A 23,258-nucleotide genomic window follows, 5' to 3' on the forward strand; every position below is an offset into this window, starting at 1 on the left:
CCCCTCACCCCATCCAACCCTCCCCTGAGTCACCCATGTCTCAGTAGAAGCCTTACAAGAACACTCCCTCATCCTTCTAATCCGTGTTTGTGTATATTACCCAATCTACTGTGCTGTTGTGTTAATACTCAAATTGTAACCATAAGTACATTGTTTATATTGTGAAGCAAATCATCTGTTCTCTATTTTTTTTGTTCTTTTCAGGCACCTCCTCTACCCTAACACTTCTTCCCGGTTTAGTGGTTTCCGTTTCATTTGATCCAGCCCTTACGTAAGTGGGAGCAGTTTAAAGATAACTAAGGTAAAGCTAATATTGGATTATATAATGCCTTAAATGTAACACATACCCCTTCTCCTCACCTCTCGTTCTTCATGTACCATAACTTGTTCTCTCTCTCGTTCACCTGTACACCATCATGTTTTTGTGGTTTTAAATAATTTTGTTCTTAAAAAAAAAAATCTTTAGGGATGTTTGTCTAGAGTAATAAAACAAGCCATATAAATCAAGTGGGTTTATTGAACACACGGCACTTGGGGGTCGAACAGAACATAAAAACCAATTATCATCCGGCTATATAGTATCAGAAAATACTTTGTTTTTGTTTTTAAATTAGTTAAAAGCTGCAATTTTTATCTATATTCACCCTTAAGTGACACTAAAGACTATACAAGTATACAGCTATGAAATGCACCAACAAATCCTTTACTTTTATATTCTATTTTTTATATTCCTATTAACTAGTGTTGACAAAGTGCACGAAAACCAAGACGTGTGCAACCTGCAAGCCACTTTGTATATACAGCTCGTCTGTTCAATTTTAAGTTCTCTTTGGCTATGGACTACAACTAAGAATCAATTTTTATAAACAAATGGATAAAAAACTAAAACGAAAACTTAAGTTGCTCTATGAACAAACGAAAATTTTCTACATTTGTATGTGCTTAGATGTATACTGTACTGCATATAAGAATAAATAGTTAAAACAAGATAACAAAAAAAATACATTTCACTCCAATCTTTAAAAAAAAAATAGTCGGAATTAAATTCTTATTCCTATGTCTGTGCCTTGTGACACAACTGTTTCTGTATCTTTTATTAACTGCATATTTCAGTCAACATCAACTTTCACTACAAAAAAGTTGCAAGGTAGACTAATTAACATACAAAAACTATGAAAGGTTTGTCACACACTGCTCAATATTACAAATAAGTTAGGCTTTACTGTACATATAAACTGAAGGTCAACACATGCACCACGAACACACACTACTCCATCCACCTATAAAATGCCTTGTTCATTTATATACACACCAAGCCACTCACTCCCTCACTTGGACACATAACTATTTAAACGTAAAACAATGGACAGAAGTTACTAACGATTCCAATATCTCCAAAGTGAGAGAGGAATATTACTAATGAACAGTTGTGCTTATTAAGATATATTACAAGGTGCATAAAATTCATTGTAGCAATACGGTAAATTTCAATGTTTTTGGTTCCTCATATTCAAAAATAAAACAAGTACTAAATGCATCAGTCCATAATTAAAGAACTTGACATGTTGTAATCACTTCAGTAAGGTAACACAAGATCACCGATACTCGCATGTACAGGTGCTCTTCAATTACGAATGAGTTACTTTACCGATGATTGTTCGTAAATCCAACTTTACTCTTGTAGATACTTGACATACTGTAAATAATAATAAATAATACCCAAATAATAAATACAGCATGTTACTTTAGTTTATAATAATTTTTCTATGTGGTTCAAACAGTCAATCAGACATAAGGACAGGTGTGTTCGTATCCCTGAATTTTCGTAAGTAGAGGAGCACCTGTGTTCTTGTCAAAGGGAAGATTTCAACTAAATTTCATCAAAATTGAATTCAAAAGAATGGACTTCAGCTTACAATGTTTGTCCACATACACATTGTTATCACTTCACATTAAGACAAAAGATTTGTTTTAATAGATGAATAAGACTTCACAGTAATGGACTTTGACATGCTGAAACTTACTTTTACTTTTTATGTTTAATCTGATATTTCATTTCACCAGTTTGTCAGGGTAATTACTGGGCCTCATGTACTGTACAAAAGGAACTAAACCAATAGGATGAGCCTCGTTTAACTTTAAGAATAATCTGTTTGACGATACAGTACATTTCTTATCTGAATTTAGAGTTATGAGTTTTACATCAAAATTTCATCTTTTCATTATAGTAATATAAAGATTGTTGACTGGTGGGTACCAAGGTGGGCGAGTAGAGTGGCGTGCAATAACTTTACTGAGAGTATTTACAAGTACGGTAGAGTACCCCCAAAATTATGAGGATGCCATGACAGACTACCTTGTTAACTTTTGATGATATTACACCACAAACTTAATTTAACTTATGGGAAAAACTTTGTTATGTTTGGCATTAGGCAAAATCAATTCTAATTCTTTTACATTTACATTTTTTAATAGTTTTCTTATCCTTTCCTTCATGCATTTATTAATAACTTGCTAAACAAATGTAAAAAACAAATAAAAATAAATAAATATATAAAATTAAGCTGACTAAAACAGGACATTTGGCTGTGTGGTGGTATAACACCTTTAAGACTCCCTGTGATCTATGGGCTTTGGTGCAGGACAACATGAGACTTTTTCACTAACTTCTAAATAGCACACTTAAGCATGAGATACCTGTATATTAATACTGTATTATTATAAACTCTTAATATTTTTGTTGAACTGTTTGTGTCTAAGGCAATAACACAACACTGCTGTCAGCCATGATGACCAATAGTACAGTATAGTATTTTGTTATTATTATCTGTTAACATGGCAAGCTAATACATGCTTGGATTGAACAGCCAGGTTTCAACCCAAATTAGTCCAATAAAGTGAAGTCTTTCTGAGATTAGAAAATAAGCTAGGTATGTGTATTAGTATTGTTGTAATCAGTAAACTATACAGAGTAAAGAATATGAATTACCAGTAACCTAAATTTGACAAAATTACATGAAAATAATTACTTTTGCATCAAGTTCAGCAAGCTCATACTGGCTGCATCAGTCTAATGCTGCCTCAGAAGTGGTATTGATCATTGGTTTATGGAGGAACAAGGTCAACATCAGGATATATACAGAGGGCGGGGTGTTCACTCCTGGGAATATCAACTACCAAAGTTTAAAATAACAAAAGGTGAGACAACCTCGAGGTGGTGGATTATGATCAAGGCTTTAACTAGTCAGTAACCCTCTGTATATTGCCTAATACTGTATGTTCAAAGCTAACAAATAAACAACAGCATAATACAAAGAAGATAAAAACAATAACACCATCTGACCCAGTCTAAACATCCTCACTATTACTTGTGGTGTCAGTTATTTTTTTTCTCCTTAATATTCTTCAACTACTGGTTATCAACACAAAGCATTTGTTCTCTGAGACCATCCAGACCTGAACTTCCATCTCACACTATGATTAACAGCCTAAAAAATGGAGAGCTCAAAAGTATGTCCTCACAACTCGTCCTCGAAGCGGTCCAGGTTATGAAGGTGGTCACCATAGTCTGTGGCCTCTGACCCTACGAACACGTCATGGTGGTCGAGGACCTCCAGGAAGGAGAGCAAGTCATCTCCATCATCATCAGCAGCACCAAATAGATGATCCACTTCATCCTCTGCTATGTCTCTGATAACAGCAAAAATTTCAGATTAAATTTTGTAAGACACATAAATGGCTGACTGACACATCCCAAATTTTAAAGTAAAGTGTGGTGGTGTTCTGGCATTGAAGTGTGGTATATTTTAACTTAATTATAGAGAACAAAACTTCTCTGTTTATAATTCATGGCCAGGAAACATAAAAGTAGCAGTAATGTGAAGTCCCTAAACCATGGTTTGAAATATTAATAATGTAGTGAAGCAAGTTTACAAAGCTTAACAACATCTATAACATTGTTATTAAACGTTGCCATAAACTACCAAGTTTTATACCAAGCATCTTTAGCCATGGATTACAGATTTTACATTACTGTTCTGGTTGTTATCCAACTCTTAATACCAATTATGACAAACAAATGTAAACCAGCCACACAAAAACCACCCATTCACAACATGAATGAAGGTCACAAAATGTGTGATCAAAAGCGAGGAATCTGAGGCATAGAGAGTTGCCATTAGGTAATCACATCTAACTAACTCACACAATGGTGTTAACCCTTAGGTCCCGGGTGATGTTCCAGAACGCGCGCCTTTTCCCGCCGCTGTTTAAATGCCAGAGCGGGTTATCAGGTTCCCTTGTGACTATTTGCCTGTCACGCCACACCTCGGGCACAGGGAAGCTTCCTGAACATGATTACAATACCTACTTTTGTTTGTTTCATTGTTTGTCCATTTTATCATGTATCAAAGTAATATTGATAAAAATAGTGTTGTAGTGTAGTATTACTGTACTGTAAAATGATGCTATAATTATGTTATGAATGTATTTATTTGTGGAATTATTTTTCCGATAATTATCAGGTACCAGCATGACTATTTTCCTCCCTCGGAACACAGAGGGGAGCGTGAGTAGGCCCAGGGCGGCCAGTAACTATTCGTCCATGGTCGTGGAGAGTAACCCCTCGACTTCTCCCCCCCCCGTATCTTCCAACCCAATCAAGCATCATTGCTGCAGGTTGGATGATAGCGAAATAAGGACAGAACTATTTGATTTGATTGCTGTAGTGGTCAATTCTGGTGAAAGTGGTGATAAAGGCAGTGATTATCAGCCTAGTGACCAAGAGGATAGCATCGAGTTAGACGATGTTGTCTCAACCAGTGTGGAAGAAGAGGACGCGGGCAGTGATTACCATTCTAAGAAAACATTCTAAAACACTGTGACACGTGTTTGTAAATAGTGTAAATAGTTGTATAAGTGTATTTGTAAGGAACAAAGTGACATATATGTGGAAAAGGTACACAGTCGTATGCATTCACTCGTCACTACCCATGAGCGCTGGCAGACAGCTAGCGTGGCGTCAGGGTGGCACCACCACCTCACCTCACCTCACCTATGCACGGTCGGAGGAAAGCATCTTGGTAAGTACCTTTTATTTGTTTATTTTCCATTGTGTTTCCTTTTTATCATGTTGTATCAAAGTAATATCACTAAAAGTAGTGTAGTATTACTAGATGATAATGCTATGATTATGTTATGAATGTAATTATTTGTGGAATTATTATTCCGTTAATTATTTATTATATGACTTACTTGCTCTCCCAAACACAACCAGACAGACTGAGTGTGTGTCGCTGAACAGACTTTATGAAAAGGAATGCAAATAAAATAAATTCAAAATGAATTATTTATGGGAAATAAGTATTTTTTTTCAGTAAAAATATGTATTTTTGGCCATCTCGGACACAAAGGAGATGGGAAAAGGACCCCTAATGCGTAGTGACCGCGAGCTGCTCCCTATGAGAAAACCCACCTTTCTCTTTATTTCACTCGTCACTGAGGGACAATATATAGTTTTTCTTACGTCTTTTTCACTTTTATCATTTATAAAAGTTAAAATTTATTTTCACCGTTTTACTCAGCGTGGGGGGTACGGTCAGTGCCACCCGGGGCGTAGGGGTTAAAATCCAGAATTTTCAGGGCATAAACTATTAGCCATGTACAGCAGTAAGTTGTCCTGCTTTCCACAATACAGAAGAAATAATTACATAACCTTAACATGATAACAACATGCAGACAAAAGTGTGACAGGGAAGACCTACAATACAAGCAAAGCATTAACATAAAGCCATCAAACAACATATTGTACACACTGTACAACGCATGGTGAAGCTTTTAAAAAATTTGTGATTGCTTAAAATACAGTATAGTACAGGCAGTACATAACTTAATAAAACATTTACTGCTGTTTAAAGTTAATTAATGTTCACCTTAACAGTAATTGTACTAGCTGACAGGAAACAGACATGCTGCTCAGGCTCTTAGGTATGGGATCTTTAAAGCAATATGTCAGTTGTGAGCAGGTATCTTAGAGGTCACTACAGTACAGTATTCCTTTATCAACCATTTATGTCGAAACTGGTGTCAGGGAGTCTCACATGCTTTCTAAAACATGTTATTTCTCATTAGTATATTGCTCAAATCTCAACTAAAATTTAGTTATTAGTGTCATGAAATTTTTACAGGTACTGTATAATAAATTATATAAATATAGTGCACTTTTCCTCAGCTGAGAAAAGATGCCCCGCCCCCTCCTCAAGAGTTACAGCTGATTGACTGTTGCAAATCTGTTCGACTTCATCTTGAAATAATGATGTATTTCTAAATGAGTTTATTCATAATCGTTGGGATGACCGTTTCTGACGAGAAAGATATTTAGCTAAATTATATAAAGAAACAAACATTCATTATTTCAAACAGAAGCACATAGGAAGTAGATCAGAATCACACTAATATATATGAAGTTGTTCACAGTTATATTTCCCGCCTCTGCTGACGGCTGTTCGCTCAAGCGGCCAAGTCTGTCACACTCATCCACCAATTTTCAGGAGCCGTGTAATATTTCAGTGTGATTCTGATTTTTTAAAATGTTAGTTTTTGCATAATGTAGTTTTACTGATACATAATTTGTCTTAGTATGCCTTATTATGGGTAAAACTAAGTACAGTATATATTAAATGCGTCCTCCGAAAGCGTGAATTTGTTACCAGAGTTTAACAGTTAATTCATGTATGAGATGCTGAAAAACTTCCTACATGATCAAGTTTGAAATAATGAATGTATGTATCTTTATATAATTTAGCTAAATATCTTTCTCGTCAGAAACGGTCATCCCAACGATTATGAATGAACTCATTTAGAAATACATCATTACTTCAAGAAGAAATCGAACAGATTTGCAACAGCCAATCAGCTGTAACTCTTGAGGGGGCGGGGCATCTTTTCTCAGCTGAGGAAAAACGCACTATAGTAAATGAAAAAATGCTAAACAATATCCTAACATTCATCTTTATTTACCCCTCTTACTCTGGAATGATGGGTGAATTAATGTGTATAAGAACTGGGGGAATTTATCTGAACATGAGACACCCGACAATGAACAAAATCCTACCAGATCTTATAATAAGTCATGCAAGCTTGAGGTGTTAAGCATCTGACCAAAAAGTACTAAAACTTAAAACATCTACACATGCTATAGCTACTACAATACAAGTACTGTACTGTACATAAAGACAAAATGTGGACAGCCTACTCATTTGTCGGGACAACCCAAGCCAGGATTTCATTACGGTCCAAGATGCCATCACCGTCCTTGTCATGTTCCTGGTCAAACTTGTCCTTCTCAGTCAGCAGCCACTCCCGGTCTTGCTCCTTCCCTGTCAACCACCACCAACATTACCAACTACACACACACACACATTTACACACACAAACAAATCCTTGCAATTATGAATATTAAACCAAGAGATACCAGATGCCATTTACAACTACTGTACAGTATAATACGTAATAAAAAAGAATCACCTTACACTTTGGTACTGTGAAGTCACATAAAAGCCAATACTTACCTGGTGCAGCTGATGATTAACAATATATTAATGAAAAGAAATCATTATATTATTTGGTAAAACAATTAAATTCAAGTATACTTATTCTATGTTTACAAGTTCAGATTGTTCAATAATCACCATCTGGAGAAATTTACATACATAAAATGATCTTCAACCAATAAGTTTATTTTGGAGAGTACAGTATTTGCAGCATTGAGTCCTCCTCCCCTTTCAGTCCACTTTTTTACTCACACATTTTCTTTTCTGTTTTCTTCTAAAAATTTCAACAAAAACTCTGGTGGACATCTTGGTGCCAAATAATCTGTTGCCGTTCCTACAGACATATCTGTCCATTCTGATGTATTTTCTGAATAAGGCTAAATATAAAATGGTCATAAGGTCCAAAACTTAGTATGACGAAGACTATACAGGGTATTACGAGGAATTGATAAGTATAAAAACTTTAGACAAAACTAAACAGTACCACCGCAAGTGTGAGTACTGTAGGTGCCACGTGTCAACAGCTACTAGTATGCTAGTGTTGTCTTGGAGAGGCTCCTCCTGAGCTAGCATACTAGTAACACACCTCGTGTATAGGCGCCCTTAGAGTTACAAAATTTTTGGCCAAGTTTCAGTTTGGACAAAATCTTACATATCAGTGGGAGAGAAGAATCTTTGAGCTTCAATAACATTTAGAGCATCGTCTCCATCATGGTCAAGCTTGTTAAACTTGAGCTTCTCATTTTCTCGGTCTAGCACCTTGAGTGAATTTCTCGACATGCCTGGAACACAGTGGAGGCTCATGCTTTTATGTGAATATCAGTAAACAGTGGTTAATGAACTTTACTGTACACAAATAATATCAGACAACAATGTAATAACCAAATAAGATCTCTCCCTGGTGTACTAAAGCTGAGTAGAGTTAAGCACAGTAGAGTATATGAACATTGAGAGCAAGGCATCAAGTGGATGATTATAGCAGTAGTGATAAGAAATAGATAACCGTAAGGTAGAAAGAAACTGTTTTCCTAGTTATGATCACCCAGAATATAGCAGGAGAGAGTCTGTAAGAGTGATAATAAAAGAGACAAATGAGTTTACTAATGTAGATGGATGTAAGAGCGGTGATGGATTTACATACAATAATGGGAATGCCTATGAGAAACTGATGAAGGGTTACCAAGTAAAAGTGTGTGTGTGTGTGTGTTGGGGTACAGTAGAACGTCGATATAACACGAGATACGTTCCAAGAGAGGTCGATTTAAACCGAATTTGCACTGATTCAAAGTGTTGTTTCAATGGAATAATTTAGTTTGGTACTTGAGAGAAACACAAAATACTAAAATGACAGAGTCTGCCCAATTCCTAGAACAAACAAAACATTGTTTTTGTAGAACTGTATTATGTTACAATAAACACTCATAAATCAACACAGCTAAAATTATGAGACGTGAAATGGTCTGTTTACTAGCGATCAGCTGATGGGAAGATGGGGGGTGAGGTGATATGTTTGACAGTTGATGCCAAGGTCTAGTGCTTATTTATCTATCTGTCCTTAAGAGTGACTAAGTTTTCTCTTATAAAATGTCACTGAACTGACATGTTCTAATTCATTTTATTACAAAGGGCTAAAATTTTTATCTCGTGCAAAATATATGACGTTTATATTCAAATTAATCGCTGTCTTGCAATGATTCCAGCAATGCAAATTATATTCTCCTAACTTTTGTCTGTGATATTATACAAGATAAAAACTTAAAGCCTAAAACCACCAAACCCTGGCTGGGAAGATGGGGGAGGGAGGAAGGGGAGGTGACACATTTGACAGCTGCGTCATTGAAGGTCTAGTGAAGTATTTATTTGTTTACCTGTATTTATGTCTTTTAGATTGAGTTTTTGTTTTTTGTTTCTAAAATGTCACAGACGTGACTGGGGAGAATATAATTTACATTGCTGGAATTCTTATAAGATAGTGATTAATTTGAATATAATCATCCTATAGGTTGCACTAGACAAAAATTTTAGTAATCATTTAGTACATTATTTTGAGTACATGTACAATACAGCTTTGTCCTTAGGACAGTGTAGCGTGCCCAGAGAAACATTAGGCGCGATTTTTAAAATATGACGCACCAGATTGACTAGCGCAAAATAGGAAAGATTCGCTTTAAATTAAAACATTGTCCTTAATAGTGGGTGTCGCTTTAAATCAATAATCTTAAATTGAATCACTTTAAATCGACATTCTACTGTACAATATGCGAATGGTAGGAAAAATGGTATCAAATTCCAACAGTAAGAGTGATTAGATGGTAATAAATAAGGAGAGAGAGTTAGTGTTTGTTCTTGACTGATCACCCTCAAATGCTGAAAAAGTATCTCCATAACATACACAGGTATTCATTATGTGATCCTATGTACTTATACGGGGCTGTAAAATGTACTGAAAATATCTGAACTTGAAGAACTGTAGTGTAATGAATGATACAAGGAAAAGTGTGATTCTGGCAGTGTCGTCAAGATTAAACACAAATGAAGTAGCTTTATGAATAAGACTGACAACAACAGTAGAAAACCATTTGTAAAAAAAAAAAGTGTTTAGTAAAGAAAGAAGGATAGTTTATCTAGAGAAAATAAAGTATTATCTTCACAAAGTAGTATTTCATGCAAGAATGATCCCATAACACCACCACCATCCTGAACCATAACCATTGCAAACAACTTATAGCCAAAACTGACACCAGTTATGGATAATCGTTCTTCCACCAGTACAGTCCCCAGCACCACTGTTGCTGACAAACAGGAGACCACTGACCACCACCATTACACTACACACTTCACTCTCAGAAGCATTTTTTCTTTAGCGCTCATTTGAATCACAATGCTGTATTTGTTCTCTAAAAATGACAAACAAACAAGGATGGATACAGCCTTTGTCTCCTCCATTATTACAGATAAAATTATGTACAAATTAACAAATGAGTGAGCATAATTATATAGAAAGGCAACTTTCTGAGAGTTCAGTTAAAGGCTTACTTGTTTGTGGATGACAATGGTCCCAATTCTTCCCTCTCTAAAACCCCAGAATTATTTACGTCCATCTCCTTAAATTTTGGTTTATGATCTCTCACAAATTCTCGGTCAGTTATCACATCTGTTGCAGCATCTTGCTCTGGAAATTAGCCCATCTTGTAGTGTTTGATTATCATGCATCAGACACAGTAAGGTGCCAACTCTGACCCTTAAAACTCATTTCTTTGCCACAATTCCTGATGCTTTTCTTATATAAAAATAGCTTGGTGAGTTTCACTGCGCTTGTCAATATAAGAATGTGCTTTCCCAAATCACCAGTTTCTTCCAGTTAAAAATTAATATAACTGACTGTTACCAAAGGATGAAGTCCTCAACAGAGGGTAAGGTGTATCAGTATCATGTGCCTGTCACCTTTCCTTCAATTCTAATATAAATATTAAAAGAATGCTGCTGCCTTAGTTTAATTTATTTACATTCACTGAATCCTCAAAACACTTGATACCACTGCATACTGTTATCCCTGGGTTCTATTAATGCTCCTGCTGTAGTGTAGTATAGGTTCAAGAGTGTATAGTACAGTACTGCCTGTGTGCAGTTTGTAGAAGCAGGCCTCTAGTCCTCACTCCTTAGTAGTGTGGCCCATAACTTATCAATCACCAAGAACTTGTGGTGTGAGCACAGTATAATATCATCAGCTAAGAAGAACTTCAAATGGGCCATATATTTAAGTCCTGGGTGTTAATTCTATAATGGCAACAGTCAGTCGTGAAATGTAAACAAACTCAAGCACATTTTCTGTAATTTCACGAGGACATCAAATCATGGAAGCATTTCACCCCTCCCCCCCACCCCGTGTGACCATGGTTAAGGCAGCCAATGAATGTTAGTCGGTAGTGTAAGGTAACCACAGTAAATCATCACCCGTACTGCTTGACAAAATATAAATATGGTAATTAGTACGTCCTCCCTGTAAAGCTTCTACCAGTACAGAAATGTGGAGAAGGTTTCCAAATACGATGCAAAGGCTCAGAAAACCAGCTGTAGGTGTCTGTAATAAGAGACAAAGTTAACTACATCTACAGTCCCTATGTTTTACCCAGCTTGGACCTGTGCCTACACAGAAAGCTTTAAGTCATAAATTACAGCCCATACTCTACAGCTTAACCATACCTTTGTCACCAATGTACTCTTGGAAGTCAATAACTCCGTCACTGTTTGTGTCCTTCTCATCGAGGGCTTGTTGCAAGACTACAGGAAGCATGTCTGGGTGCTCCTCAGGGTGAGTGAAGGCCAAGAATTCCTTGTCGTCGAGTCTTCCATCAATATTCTTATCTGCTGCGTTGAATAGCTGGCGGTCCTCACTTAGCAGCTGCAATAATACCCATGGAACAATAATGACAAGAAATATACACTGATCAAGGTACAAGAATCTGCATAAATGATACACTTGTTTACCATATATTACACCTATAGCCAACATAAATTACATGTAAGATTATTGAACCCAAGGACCAGCTGGGTAAGCGAGCGATACGAGCACTACCAGATAAGTTAGTGGCCATTCTCTTGATAATTCTTGACTCTGACCACTAAGTCTAACACACTTCCAATTCCCAGTCATTGGTTTTATTAAATGTAACTTGCTCATTCTTTCTCTTATTGTTTTTACTATTTACAGAACTATACCCCTTTTGTGCTTTCCTTTCTTTCTATTTTCTCACCTTTGTGTTTACATAGTCAGGATATCTTGGTCCTTTCAACACACTGCTCACATTACAAGCACGGACTGGGTTATGATCAACACCTGACACCTTTGGGAACATTCCACACATGGCTGCCACCCCCCCCCCCATCTCATTAGAATTGCCATGGGTAAGACATACTAATATATGGACAGGTTAAAGAGAGTACCTTACTAACCGCACACTTGTTGGCTGTTGAACATCTTCACCTCTAAATTTCTATGACACAAGGACTATACAACCTTAGCATTATTCACTTAAGTTCACAATTCATTCATGGTAAATTTGAATGTAACTCCATCCACATACATTATACAGATTTTTACAAATATTCAGGATACACCACAAAAATAATAATTCAACTATAGCCACTAATTTTATATCAATAATTCCTCCCAGTTTGTAGTGGGACGTTACCATCATTCAAACATTTCTTAAACCAGTACGTGAATATTACACAATGATTAAAAACTCTTCACTCCATCCAGCCCTAAGATGTGTGATATACTGAGGGAGGTTGTGCTGTACAGGTCGCCCCAAGGTTCGTGCATTGTAGGGAAAATTAATGTTCACTTTTTGTTACATTTTTCGGGGTGAGGGAATTATATCAAAGAGTTTAGTCGACAACACCAGACCATGTGTGTGTTGTTGATGGAATTCTACTGCAACAGATTCATGGTTTTCTGTATATGATTGTCTAAACAACTCGTTCTTCTAGAGTTGATATTTTTTATTTATTTTGATTCCCTCACACCCTGTTGAGTATGGTGTATGTTAATGACACACCCTGTTGAGTATGATGTAAGTTTATGACACACCCTGTACAGTATGGTGAGCATTTATGACACCCTGTACAGTATGGTGTATGTTTATCACACACCCTATACAGTGTTTGGTGATTAATGGCACGAAATCATCATCTGTACCCATCACAAGCGAGGTACCACAGGGCAGTGTATTGGGCCCGCTGCTGTTTGTTTGTTTCATAAATGACATGCCTGAAGCTGTACATTCCTCCATACAAATGTTTGCGGATGATGCCAAGTTATTTCGGGAAATCAAGAACCAAGCGGACTGTGAAGAGCTGTGAAGAGCAGTATGGCTGCTAAAATTCAAAGTCACGAAGTGTAAGAGGATGCACCGGGGGCATACCAACGGTAAGGAGGCATATCATATGTCCCAACGGGACGAAGATATTGCATTAATTGAGACAGAATGTGAAAAGAACCTAGGTGTGTACGTTGACAATGAACTGAAGTTCTCGGGCCATTGCAAGAAGAAGGTAAATCAGGAAACTAAGTTATTAGGTCTTATAAGAAGGCCATTCAGATATCTAGACGGTCCGTCCCTCATAACGCGCTTCCTTGAGATATGCCAGGGACTGTCAGTTGATTGAAAATGTCCAAAGGAGGGCCACCAGACTGGTGCCTGCACTGCGGCACCTCATCTACCTGGAGAGATTGGAGCGCCTGAACTTGCCAAGCTTATGCTACAGACAGGTAAGGGGAGATCTGATTGAGGTGTACAAGCATCTCATAGGGCACTACTCAGTCAAGTGCCCCTACTTGGAGCTCAAGGTTAATGAAGCCGCAAGTCCAGAAAACTATGAGGGGCATCTTTTTCGGAGTGAGAGTTGTGAACTCGTGAAACAATCTGCCAGAGAGTGTGGTGACGGCACCGAGTGTGAACTCTTTCAAGACAAGACTTGACCAACACTGGAGCAGGTTCAGGTACATTCAGGAGCCAGTACTTGCCAACAGTGTGTATCAGAGACGTGACCAATCCCCCAAGCGGCTAACGAGCCGATCAGTGGTGAAGAGGATAAAAGTAAAAAATAAAAGCGAGTATTTGACACCCTGTTGAGTATGGTGCAAGTTTGAGACATTGTTAGTATGGTACACATTTATTACATACCCTGTACAGTATGGTGCACATTTATGACACACCCTGTAGAGTATGGTGCATGACATGACACACCCTGTAGAGTATGGTGCATGACATATGACACCCTGTAGAGTAATACAAAGACCCACTGTAACTCACTCGCTGTTCCTCCGCTTGGTCCTCCTTCTCTAGCAGCTGCTGGTCGTCGGGCTCGGTGATGCCGTAGGTCTCGGAGATATACTCAGACCAGGTAACATAGCCATCCTCATCTTCATCCACCTCATCCATCCGCTCTGAACTCTCCTCTTCGGACAACATTCTGTGAAATATGTATACTGTACAGTCTAGTTATTAGGTGTGGAGTCATCAACAATTGAGGTGTTGCCTAAAGCAGGGGAAATGGGTGCCAAATGTGCAAATTTCAGATGAGGCTTTTCCCATATTCTATTTTCAATTCACCGCTGATTGGTATACTGTATGTACTTACACCCATAACTTACTTGAAGCCTCTGAGAGCTTGGCTTGAAAATAGTATCCCAGAGTCCTCACATGGCTACAACACCCCAAAAACAATAGGCATAAGTGAGTCGAAATGGGTACGCAATATACTGTATACATCACGTGCAGCTCTCGGCTAATCAAGCCAATCCTGCCCTGCACCCACACCGCCCATGCACTTCAGTTTCCTGGGCTCTCTGCATGCAGCAACACTCGAGGATTATTACCCTGTGTTTTTGTGGTCATTTTTAAACTATTAAATGACCAATAGTTCACCTACAACTGCCACTCCTTGTATTTTACCATCTGGTGTACAGAAGCACCGTAGGAACCCTGAGAACAGACTCCAAAATAAGGCCAAAACTACATAACCTTGGCCAGGCAGACGAGTATATCTTACACAAGTCACAAGCTTGTGGTGACTGCACATATGGGTCTCCCTTGTACTGTACTGTACTACCTCAAATGGTATGTTTTGAGAAAATCAGAGAAGCAAACATCAAAATGGTGTTCGATGGTTTTTGGAACCAGGCAACTACAATCTGCAGAATGCCTATCTCCACAAGGCAGAGCACTTACGCCCCTTCTACACCAGAGGTCACGTACGCCCAATCTTTAATTGCCGATATCTCCCGTAATGTCAGACTGGCACTTACACCTCTACTTTATGTGATGCCACAATTAGCAGTACATGTACTGTATAAACACTATCTACTTACTGAGATTCTTATTTACTTTTATTTATATAAGTCACCGCCTTATAATCTTTCTGTGCACTTGCATATAAAAATGAGAAAACATCCACATCTACAGTACTGTACAGGGAGTCTCCACAAGTTATGAACAGATTAGGTTCCTGGTCCCTGTTAGTACGTCAATTTGTTCCTAACGCAGAACAAAGATAATTTTCAATAAAATATTGTATCAGTAATATGTATCCCTTCCTGTAAAACCATAATAATTATAACCCATATAGTATAACAATTAATATGAACAATGCATAAAAATAGTGTACAGAATTTTTTTTAATTAGTCTATTCTCCCATAACTCATGTTTTCATAATGCAAATTGGTTATAACTTGACGAATGTACAGTAATAGGGAACACATCTTCTACCTTATACATGTGAATTGGGTATAACGGGACTGAGGAAACATAACTATGTCACTCAAGTAGGAATAAGCAGTTGTGCAGCTGCCTCATTGTAACATCACCCCTTAATTCCTACAATTTGCCCATAATGTGAAGTTCTTCAGGAATGCAACTACTGTACAGTACCATGTTAACTGACTGTACCTTGACCCTGAAGATTGAACACCCTAAAGCTACCTTGGAGGCAGGTGAACTTTAGGGTGGTTAACACATAAGTATGGCGGGTGTTCGTAACTCGGGGAACTCCTGCACTTAATATAATACACAACAACAGGGATGATGATGCAAGAGTTATGAAACTTATTATATCAACATAGGTCTATAACACAGTGTAGTATGAATGACAGACAAGGTGCCGGTAAAGAATACTTCAGGCCACCCCTCTTCTTACTCCTTCATACCATCCTTCCTTGTTCCTTTATATTGTATTTTAAGTAAACTCTCAAGATCTATCAACAATGGCAAAAGTGTGTGTGTCTGGTCAACGGCTTCAGTACCCACATCATGAGGGTTTCCACGGCGAGTAAATGCACAGAGAACAGAGACATGAGAAAAGAAACAAAACATGAGAAGATAGGATAAGGTACACAAGAAAATGTCTAAATGCTTCACCCCTAGTAACTGCTGTCAATGTCTTCTGATGATTTATTTTAATTGTGCTATAGTTGTCTTTAGAAGATTGGCATTTGGCGCCATGAATTTAAAGCTGTGCCCCAAAAATCAAACTGAGAATGGAAAGTCAGTGATTGGTGGAGCCTCAGATCAACTTGCTATCATCATCTTGGAATGATTTAAACCTCATCACCCTCCTCCTCCTGTCCTCAGTGGCCCATCACCCACTATTACAATGGCACAGATTACCTCACCACCTAGACAAGAAATTACCACCCACTTTGCACCACCACAACCATCGCTCAGCAGTTGTCAGTTACTCTCCGCCTCACTTCACAGACTTGGACCTCACCACCCGTAATGAATGCAAAGTTCTTATGGTTTCTAAATTTTATATCTTTGATTTCATGAGATTTTTTTTTCAACTTTCATGTCATGTTTTTTGCATTTGTGGGGTACCCTTGACTTCCCAAATGATGCAGTTAGTTGGTTAAAAAAATGGTGTAAAAATGTTTTAAGAAATAGGTGTGAAAATAAATTAAGAAAATGAAAATGTAAAATGTAATGTTTCTTAACATTGCCCAAAGTTTGAGCCGAACAAATTTAAGGATATCTGTACGAGCAGAACAAAGGTGAACTGCCACATGGATAAAAATTAAGAAATACAAAAATAATAATCCAGGCAGAACAACACGTACAGTAATACAAGAAAAAAGAAACAGTACCTGAATGACCGCAGAATCCATGAGTGTAATTCTGTGCGCTCGATCAGCTTGTCATTGTTGCGATCCATCTTCAGTAACAGGATTTCCAACCTCCTTTTGGATTCACTGACAGGCAGCTGGTCGTACTCCTCTGCATCTTTGGCACTCCCTGTCACACAAGAACCCATTATAACATGGGTAGATAGGGGATGCATTAAGTGGGTCCCAAAAATCCTCCCACCCCAAAAATACTCCAAAACCAAATTTCAAAGACATTGTACAGTCTTAAGTAGCTCAATAATACTTTTTTTATACAGTGTAAATAAAAAACAGCTCTGAAATTACTTAGAGAACTTTTAAGAGGAGCCACGGTGATGAAAGCAGGCAAAAAAACAAGTTATTTCATGTGAACTTTTTGAGTGTGACTGAACTGAGCTATAGCTAAACTCAAGAGCCCACGTGGTGTGGGGATGCTACCTGTGGACTATAATGGACTCAACTGCTGGCCCACTGGGGATGCTACCCATGGACTATAATGGTCCTTGACTGCTGGCCCGCTGTGGATGCTACCTGTGGACTGTAATGGACTCAACTGCTGGCCCGCTGTGGATGCTACCTGTGGACTATAATGGACTCAACTGCTGGCCCACTGGGGATGCTACCCATGGACTATAATGGTCCTTGACTGCTGGCCCGCTGTGGATGCTACCTGTGGACTAAAAATGGTCCTTGACTGCTGGCCAGCTGTGGATGCTACCTGTGGACTATAATGGACTCAACTGCTGGCCCACTGTGGATGCTACCTGTGTGGACTATAATGGACTCAACTGCTGGCCCTGTGGATGCTGCCTGTAGACTAAAATGGTCCTTGACTGCTGGCCAGCTGTGGATGCTACCTGTGGACTATAATGGACTCAACTGCTTTGGCCCACTGTGGATGCTACCTGTGAACTAAAATGGTCCTTGACTGCTGGCCAGCTGTGGATGCTACCTGTGGACTGTAATGGACTCAACTGCTGGCCCACTGTGGATGCTACCCATGGACTATAATGGACTCAACTGCTGGCCCACTGTGGATGCTACCCATGGACTATAATGGACTCAACTGCTGGCCCACTGTGGATGCTACCCATGGACTATAATGGCCCTTGACTGCTGGCCTATGCAAAACATTTTCCACCTGACCACCTTCAGCCAAATATTCCCATGTTAGCTCAGCTCAACCTTCATTCTAGCCACTCTTAGCCCTGTGTTAAGCAATACAAGGTAGTAATAAAAAACCACGTTCGAGCAACTCTGTGTTAAACTAACCTGGTGAGGGGGCAGTACAGTACTTCATCAAGGAGTCATTTTCTCCCTGTAATTGTACGATGTTGCCCACATACCTACACCTGAACTAGCTCACCTTTTTATCCCACCTTCTCAAGCCTTTTCCTATTTGATGCAAGGTGCTTAAAAACAAGACCAAATAAACACACACACACATTACCCTCCCCACCTCAGCTTATTAGCCCTATATTTATTAACATTATTGCATCCTTCCCTAAAATAACCTGATGCCCGGGTACTGCAACCTATTTAATTATCTGGTGAAATAGGCTGTGCCACTAATCTTCAAATGCTCCCAAGATTAAATTACCATACTCATATACAAGCCTTGAATACAATGAACACACAAGGTCTAACGATCATCAACTTAAAAATACTAACTGTGGGGGAGGAGTCACAGAGAATCATAATCAAACCTATAAATTACTGAACATGTTTGGATGGGTTAATGGGGTACCTTCAGTGCAACTCCCCATCACATAGTAGAATATATTAAAGGGCATGAGTATGTTTGTCTCACATATAACTAAATCATGGGGTACATTACCAAGAATAGCCTCATGATCGAAGTCCGTGTTGTGTTCGCCATCAACGTAGTGCCCGTGGTCGCGTGGACTCCTCGCCCCGTCGGCCTCCCTCTCTTTTTGTGCGTTGTGAAGGTGGTGTGTGTGTGCTGATGCTATCCCCCACACCAAGGCGCACACCAGCACCAACAGTCCCACTCTCCATGCATACATGATGCTTATTACTCTGTGAAGTGTAAAAAATACAATGTGATAAATGGCACTTAAAATATTGTGTTGAAGTATACAGTAATATATTATTATTTTTATATATCTATTTTATATATCTAGTGTGATTATATTGTATACCTGCATTGTCTATAGATCTTTGAGGCTCCATAAATACAGTAGACATGTGGTTAATAATCAAGAACTGTTGATTAAACTCATTAACTGAGTAGCTACAGCTGTGATTTGCTTCAACAGGAGGCAGTAACGAAATCCTCCATCCAATTTCCATACCCGAAAATGAATTCGTTCTGATGACGTTCTAACAATGCCGAGAAATTTAGGGAAATTAGGAACTAGAGGGACTGTGAAGAGCTACAGAAAGGTCTCTGTCAGCTTCAGGAGTGGTCAAAGGGATGGCTGTTAAGATTCAACAGCACAAAATGCAAGACGATGCACCTAGGTCATACTAACAGTAAGGAGGCATATTAATAAATGCCCTAATGGGACAAGAAACTGCATTAACGTAGACCAAATGTGAAAAGGACCTGGGTGTGTATGTTGACAACGAACTTAAGATTTTGGACCATCGTGAGAAGGTGAATAAAGCGACTCAGATAGCGCGTCTTAGAAGAAGGTCATTCAGATACCTAGACGGTCCGTCCCTCGTAACACTGGTCAAAAGTGAGGCTCTTCCCTGTATGGAGTACTGTCTGGTCCCCGAGATATGCTAGACTGTCAGTTGATTGAAAATGTCCAAAGGAGGCCACCAGACTGGTGCCTGCACTATGGCACCTCAGTTACCCAGAGATTAGAACACCTGCAACTGCCTCGCTTATACTATAGGCAGGCAAGAGGTGACTTGATAGAAGTCAATACTGTAAACACCTCAGAGGATATTACTCAGTCAAGTGTCCATATCTGGACCTGGCAGACCCCTGCCCCACTAGAGGTCACAGCTTAAGGTTGAAGAAGCCACTAGACTAGTCCAGAAAATTGTGGGGCAAACATTTTCGGAGTGAGAATTGTAAACTTTTGGAACAATCTGCCCGGGGAGTGTTGTGACGGCACCGAGTGTAAGCTCTTTCAAGACCAGACTTGACCAACACTGGAGCAGGTACAGATACATTCAGGAGGCAGTACATGCCCAGTACTTGCCAACAGAATTTCTTCTGCTAAGATAAAAATAAAGTCAGCAGCAGATGTAAGGCATGAACAGTACTGTACTTGAGCCTTGTGTTAAGTATCACCCTAACCTAACCTAATTAAAAAGTGACTTAAGATCAATGGGTTAGGTTAATTTGGTTTGTTGTATCTTTTATAAATGATTTAATACCATAGTGAGTGTAAACAACAGTAACACACATCTCGCCAAACTTTAACAGTATTTTAAGACATAAAGAGTTAATTGGACACCAGGAGAGGTTTGTTCACATCTCTTAAAGTCACCACTGTGTCATATGTTGGTGAGTAGAGAATCAACCAGTACTCTTATCAGTGAACTTATCCAACACGGTCCAACGAATTACCCAAAAGTACCCAAAAGTATATTAAATCAGGGTAAAATCTTAACGAATATATGTTTTACATCAATAAAACCCGATTAATAATGTTTTCATTGAAATGTAGTCAAAATAATGAAATAATAAACAGCGAAAAACACTAAATTCCAAAGAGTCACCTATCCAAAAATGGAGATATAATTACCGATGTTTCTGTTACTTTGGGGTAGGATTTACTTTTCGTTAGGTGAGGTTAGGTTAGGTTATGCTATGTTGGGCTAGGTTAGGTTAGGGTATGTTGGGCTAGGTTAGGTTAGGTTAGGGTATGTTGGGCTAGGTTAGGTTAGCGAAGTGCATCACGATGGATCTGAGTTATCTCCCTTGTTCACGAACTCTTTGGAATTTAGCGCTCGCCAATACTGAGAGTTTTTCGCTGTTTATTATTTCATCTCACAAATTATTTTTACAAAATTACACTAAAAATATTATTAAACATGTTTTGTGTATGTATAACAGATATTCATTAAGATTTTACCCTTATTTGCTGTACTTTTGGGTACTTTTGGGTAATTAGTGGCTCCCTATCCAACATGATCAGAACAACTTGTATGTTAAATCACTAACTGTCCATCACCTGGTTGTGATTAAAAACACCAAAACTAATAATACTTTAAAGTTACACAGTGATATGTATGGTAATGATACCTGACCAACTCGCCTTCACATTTTTCTTATATACCAAACTCAGCATTATGGTCACGACTCTAAAATAACAAATTACTAAACAATGATACAAATAGACAACCCTGAAGTGAACCATTTACCAATCACAGAAGAAAAAATACAGGACATAAGAGTTTGATAAAGGAGGAAATACCGAAGTTGTGTGTGTGAGGTGAGGTAGCTCCAGTTACTCACCTTCCTTAATGTACCTCACTCCTCAACTGAGATGTTAATTACCTATTGGCTCGTACACCTGTTGATAGTGACCTTTTCCACGTATTGGTCGTTGACGTGTGATAGCCACAGGTGTAGGGGTGAGTGAGAGGGTGTTGGAAGGGGGTGTAGCCAACACTGATTGAGCTGCTGCCTCTGATACACTACCATATAAACATACAACTTACTCTATTTTAAACAACAATTGTATATACTTATAAATAAATAATTATGGTTTAAGTTGTTTATTCTGTTTGTTAATTAATTTAATCCATTAAAAACTAGTAATTAATATATTGTATGTGTATCCCCCACCAACAGCTGTGTCAAGCATTAGGGAGCAAGGAGGTATATATGTACCCTGGGAAGCTCATGTAACTATGGTAGTGAATACTTATTTGTAATTATAGTTGATAATTATCATCATTTCTCATTTGTATAATCATTATAATTAATAAATATTATAACAAATGAGAAAAATATTAAAACTCCATTAATAATTACCTCTTCACACTGCAATCGTTAATATATTTCACATTGTTCGTATACTGATTTGTTTTCTCAACTAGAAGGCATTGATATGTTTACTAATATAAACTTCATTAAGATATTTAATGAATTGAATCAAGTATGTTTAACGCTAATGGTGGGTTCACTGGCCTCAGGTGTGTGCATAATTCTCTTGACATACTTGCTGTCAGGGATAACGTGTCAAATGCTAATTAGACACCCCAGCTTATTTCACCTGATGATTAGACACCCCAGCTTATTTTTCCTGATGATTACACACTCAGCTTATTTCACCTGATGATTAGACACCCCAGCTTATTTCACCTGAAGATTGGACACCTCAACACACACACACACTGATTCGAAATGAAATTGATATAAATTTACTTAATATAGTCGTCTTTTATATGCAAACAATTATATAAAACAAAATATAAATAAGAATAAACCGATATTACTTTATAAAATGTTAATTGTAATTTAGAGACACATTTACGGTACAGTACGGACAGTTAAAGGCACCACACTATGGTACGTCTCTTAGATAAATTATTTCTTTACTACTATATAAATTGACTAATAAATTATCTCAGTATATGTCGTATTTGTGTATGCTATTGGAGTTTAAATAATATAATTTTACATATCTTTAAAGAAATGGTCAGCACCCAGATGAACTAACAGTATGTACTATTTGCGGGATTAGACCATACAAGGAGATTTGCAGCCAACCTAATGGTATGTATGTATGTATGTATGTATGTATGTATGTATGTATGTATGTATGTTGAGCTGTATGAAGCGACAGGGGTAAACCAACGGCACATCGAGAGTTTGTTGTGTAAGAGGAAACTCATTTATCACGGGAGGGAGAGTGACTGAATGACAGGATTTGGAAGTTGCCGTATATATTTCACCCTTACTTCCAGCCACCGTGCACCTTGATGGGTCACTACGCTTTATTAACTAAGGTCTTTAAGAATGTGATAATGTATTACTACCTTCTGTGTTGCCATGCTCTTACAATCTGTCTCACTTCAGAAAGCTGGTTTTCCGGCATCTTCGGGGAGTAGA

General features: G+C 38.2%; 1 protein-coding gene across 3 annotated transcripts; it reads right to left on the reverse strand.

Moving 5' to 3' along the window:
- Window positions 1-497: 497 nt before the first annotated feature.
- Window positions 498-21,853, reverse strand: LOC121869091 (reticulocalbin-2-like). 3 transcript variants are annotated; one of them, XM_042370244.1, is made up of 7 exons: window positions 21,699-21,853; window positions 19,053-19,255; window positions 17,198-17,345; window positions 14,369-14,528; window positions 11,754-11,952; window positions 10,587-10,722; window positions 498-3,690 (listed from the first exon to the last, which is right to left on the reverse strand). In XM_042370244.1, the coding sequence occupies exons 2-7, from the start codon at window positions 19,240-19,242 to the stop codon at window positions 3,519-3,521; spliced, it is 1,005 nt and encodes a 334-aa protein (XP_042226178.1). In that variant the 5' UTR covers window positions 19,243-19,255; window positions 21,699-21,853; the 3' UTR covers window positions 498-3,518. The 3 variants fall into 3 exon arrangements, with proteins under 3 accessions (XP_042226178.1, XP_042226179.1, XP_042226180.1); XM_042370245.1 differs by having other exon boundaries at window positions 21,657-21,853; XM_042370246.1 differs by lacking the exon at window positions 10,587-10,722 and adding an exon at window positions 7,253-7,376 and having other exon boundaries at window positions 21,699-21,850.
- Between the last annotated feature and the right edge of the window lie 1,405 nt (window positions 21,854-23,258).

This window comes from Homarus americanus, unplaced genomic scaffold, assembly GCF_018991925.1.
Source record: "Homarus americanus isolate GMGI-L3 unplaced genomic scaffold, GMGI_Hamer_2.0 scaffold24694, whole genome shotgun sequence".
NCBI lineage: Eukaryota > Metazoa > Arthropoda > Malacostraca > Decapoda > Nephropidae > Homarus > Homarus americanus.

What these genes read in the sequence shown, in the direction of transcription:
- LOC121869091 (XM_042370244.1), bottom strand. Translation starts at nt 19,242, where the DNA reads ATGTATGCATGGAGAGTGGGACTGTTGGTGCTGGTGTGCGCCTTGGTG. An exon ending in CGATCATGAGGCTATTCTTG is followed by an intron (nt 17,346 to 19,052) that starts GTAATGTACCCC and finishes CTTGTGTGACAG; the next exon opens with GGAGTGCCAAAGATGCAGAG. An exon ending in TGGATTCTGCGGTCATTCAG is followed by an intron (nt 14,529 to 17,197) that starts GTACTGTTTCTT and finishes CATATTTCACAG; the next exon opens with AATGTTGTCCGAAGAGGAGA.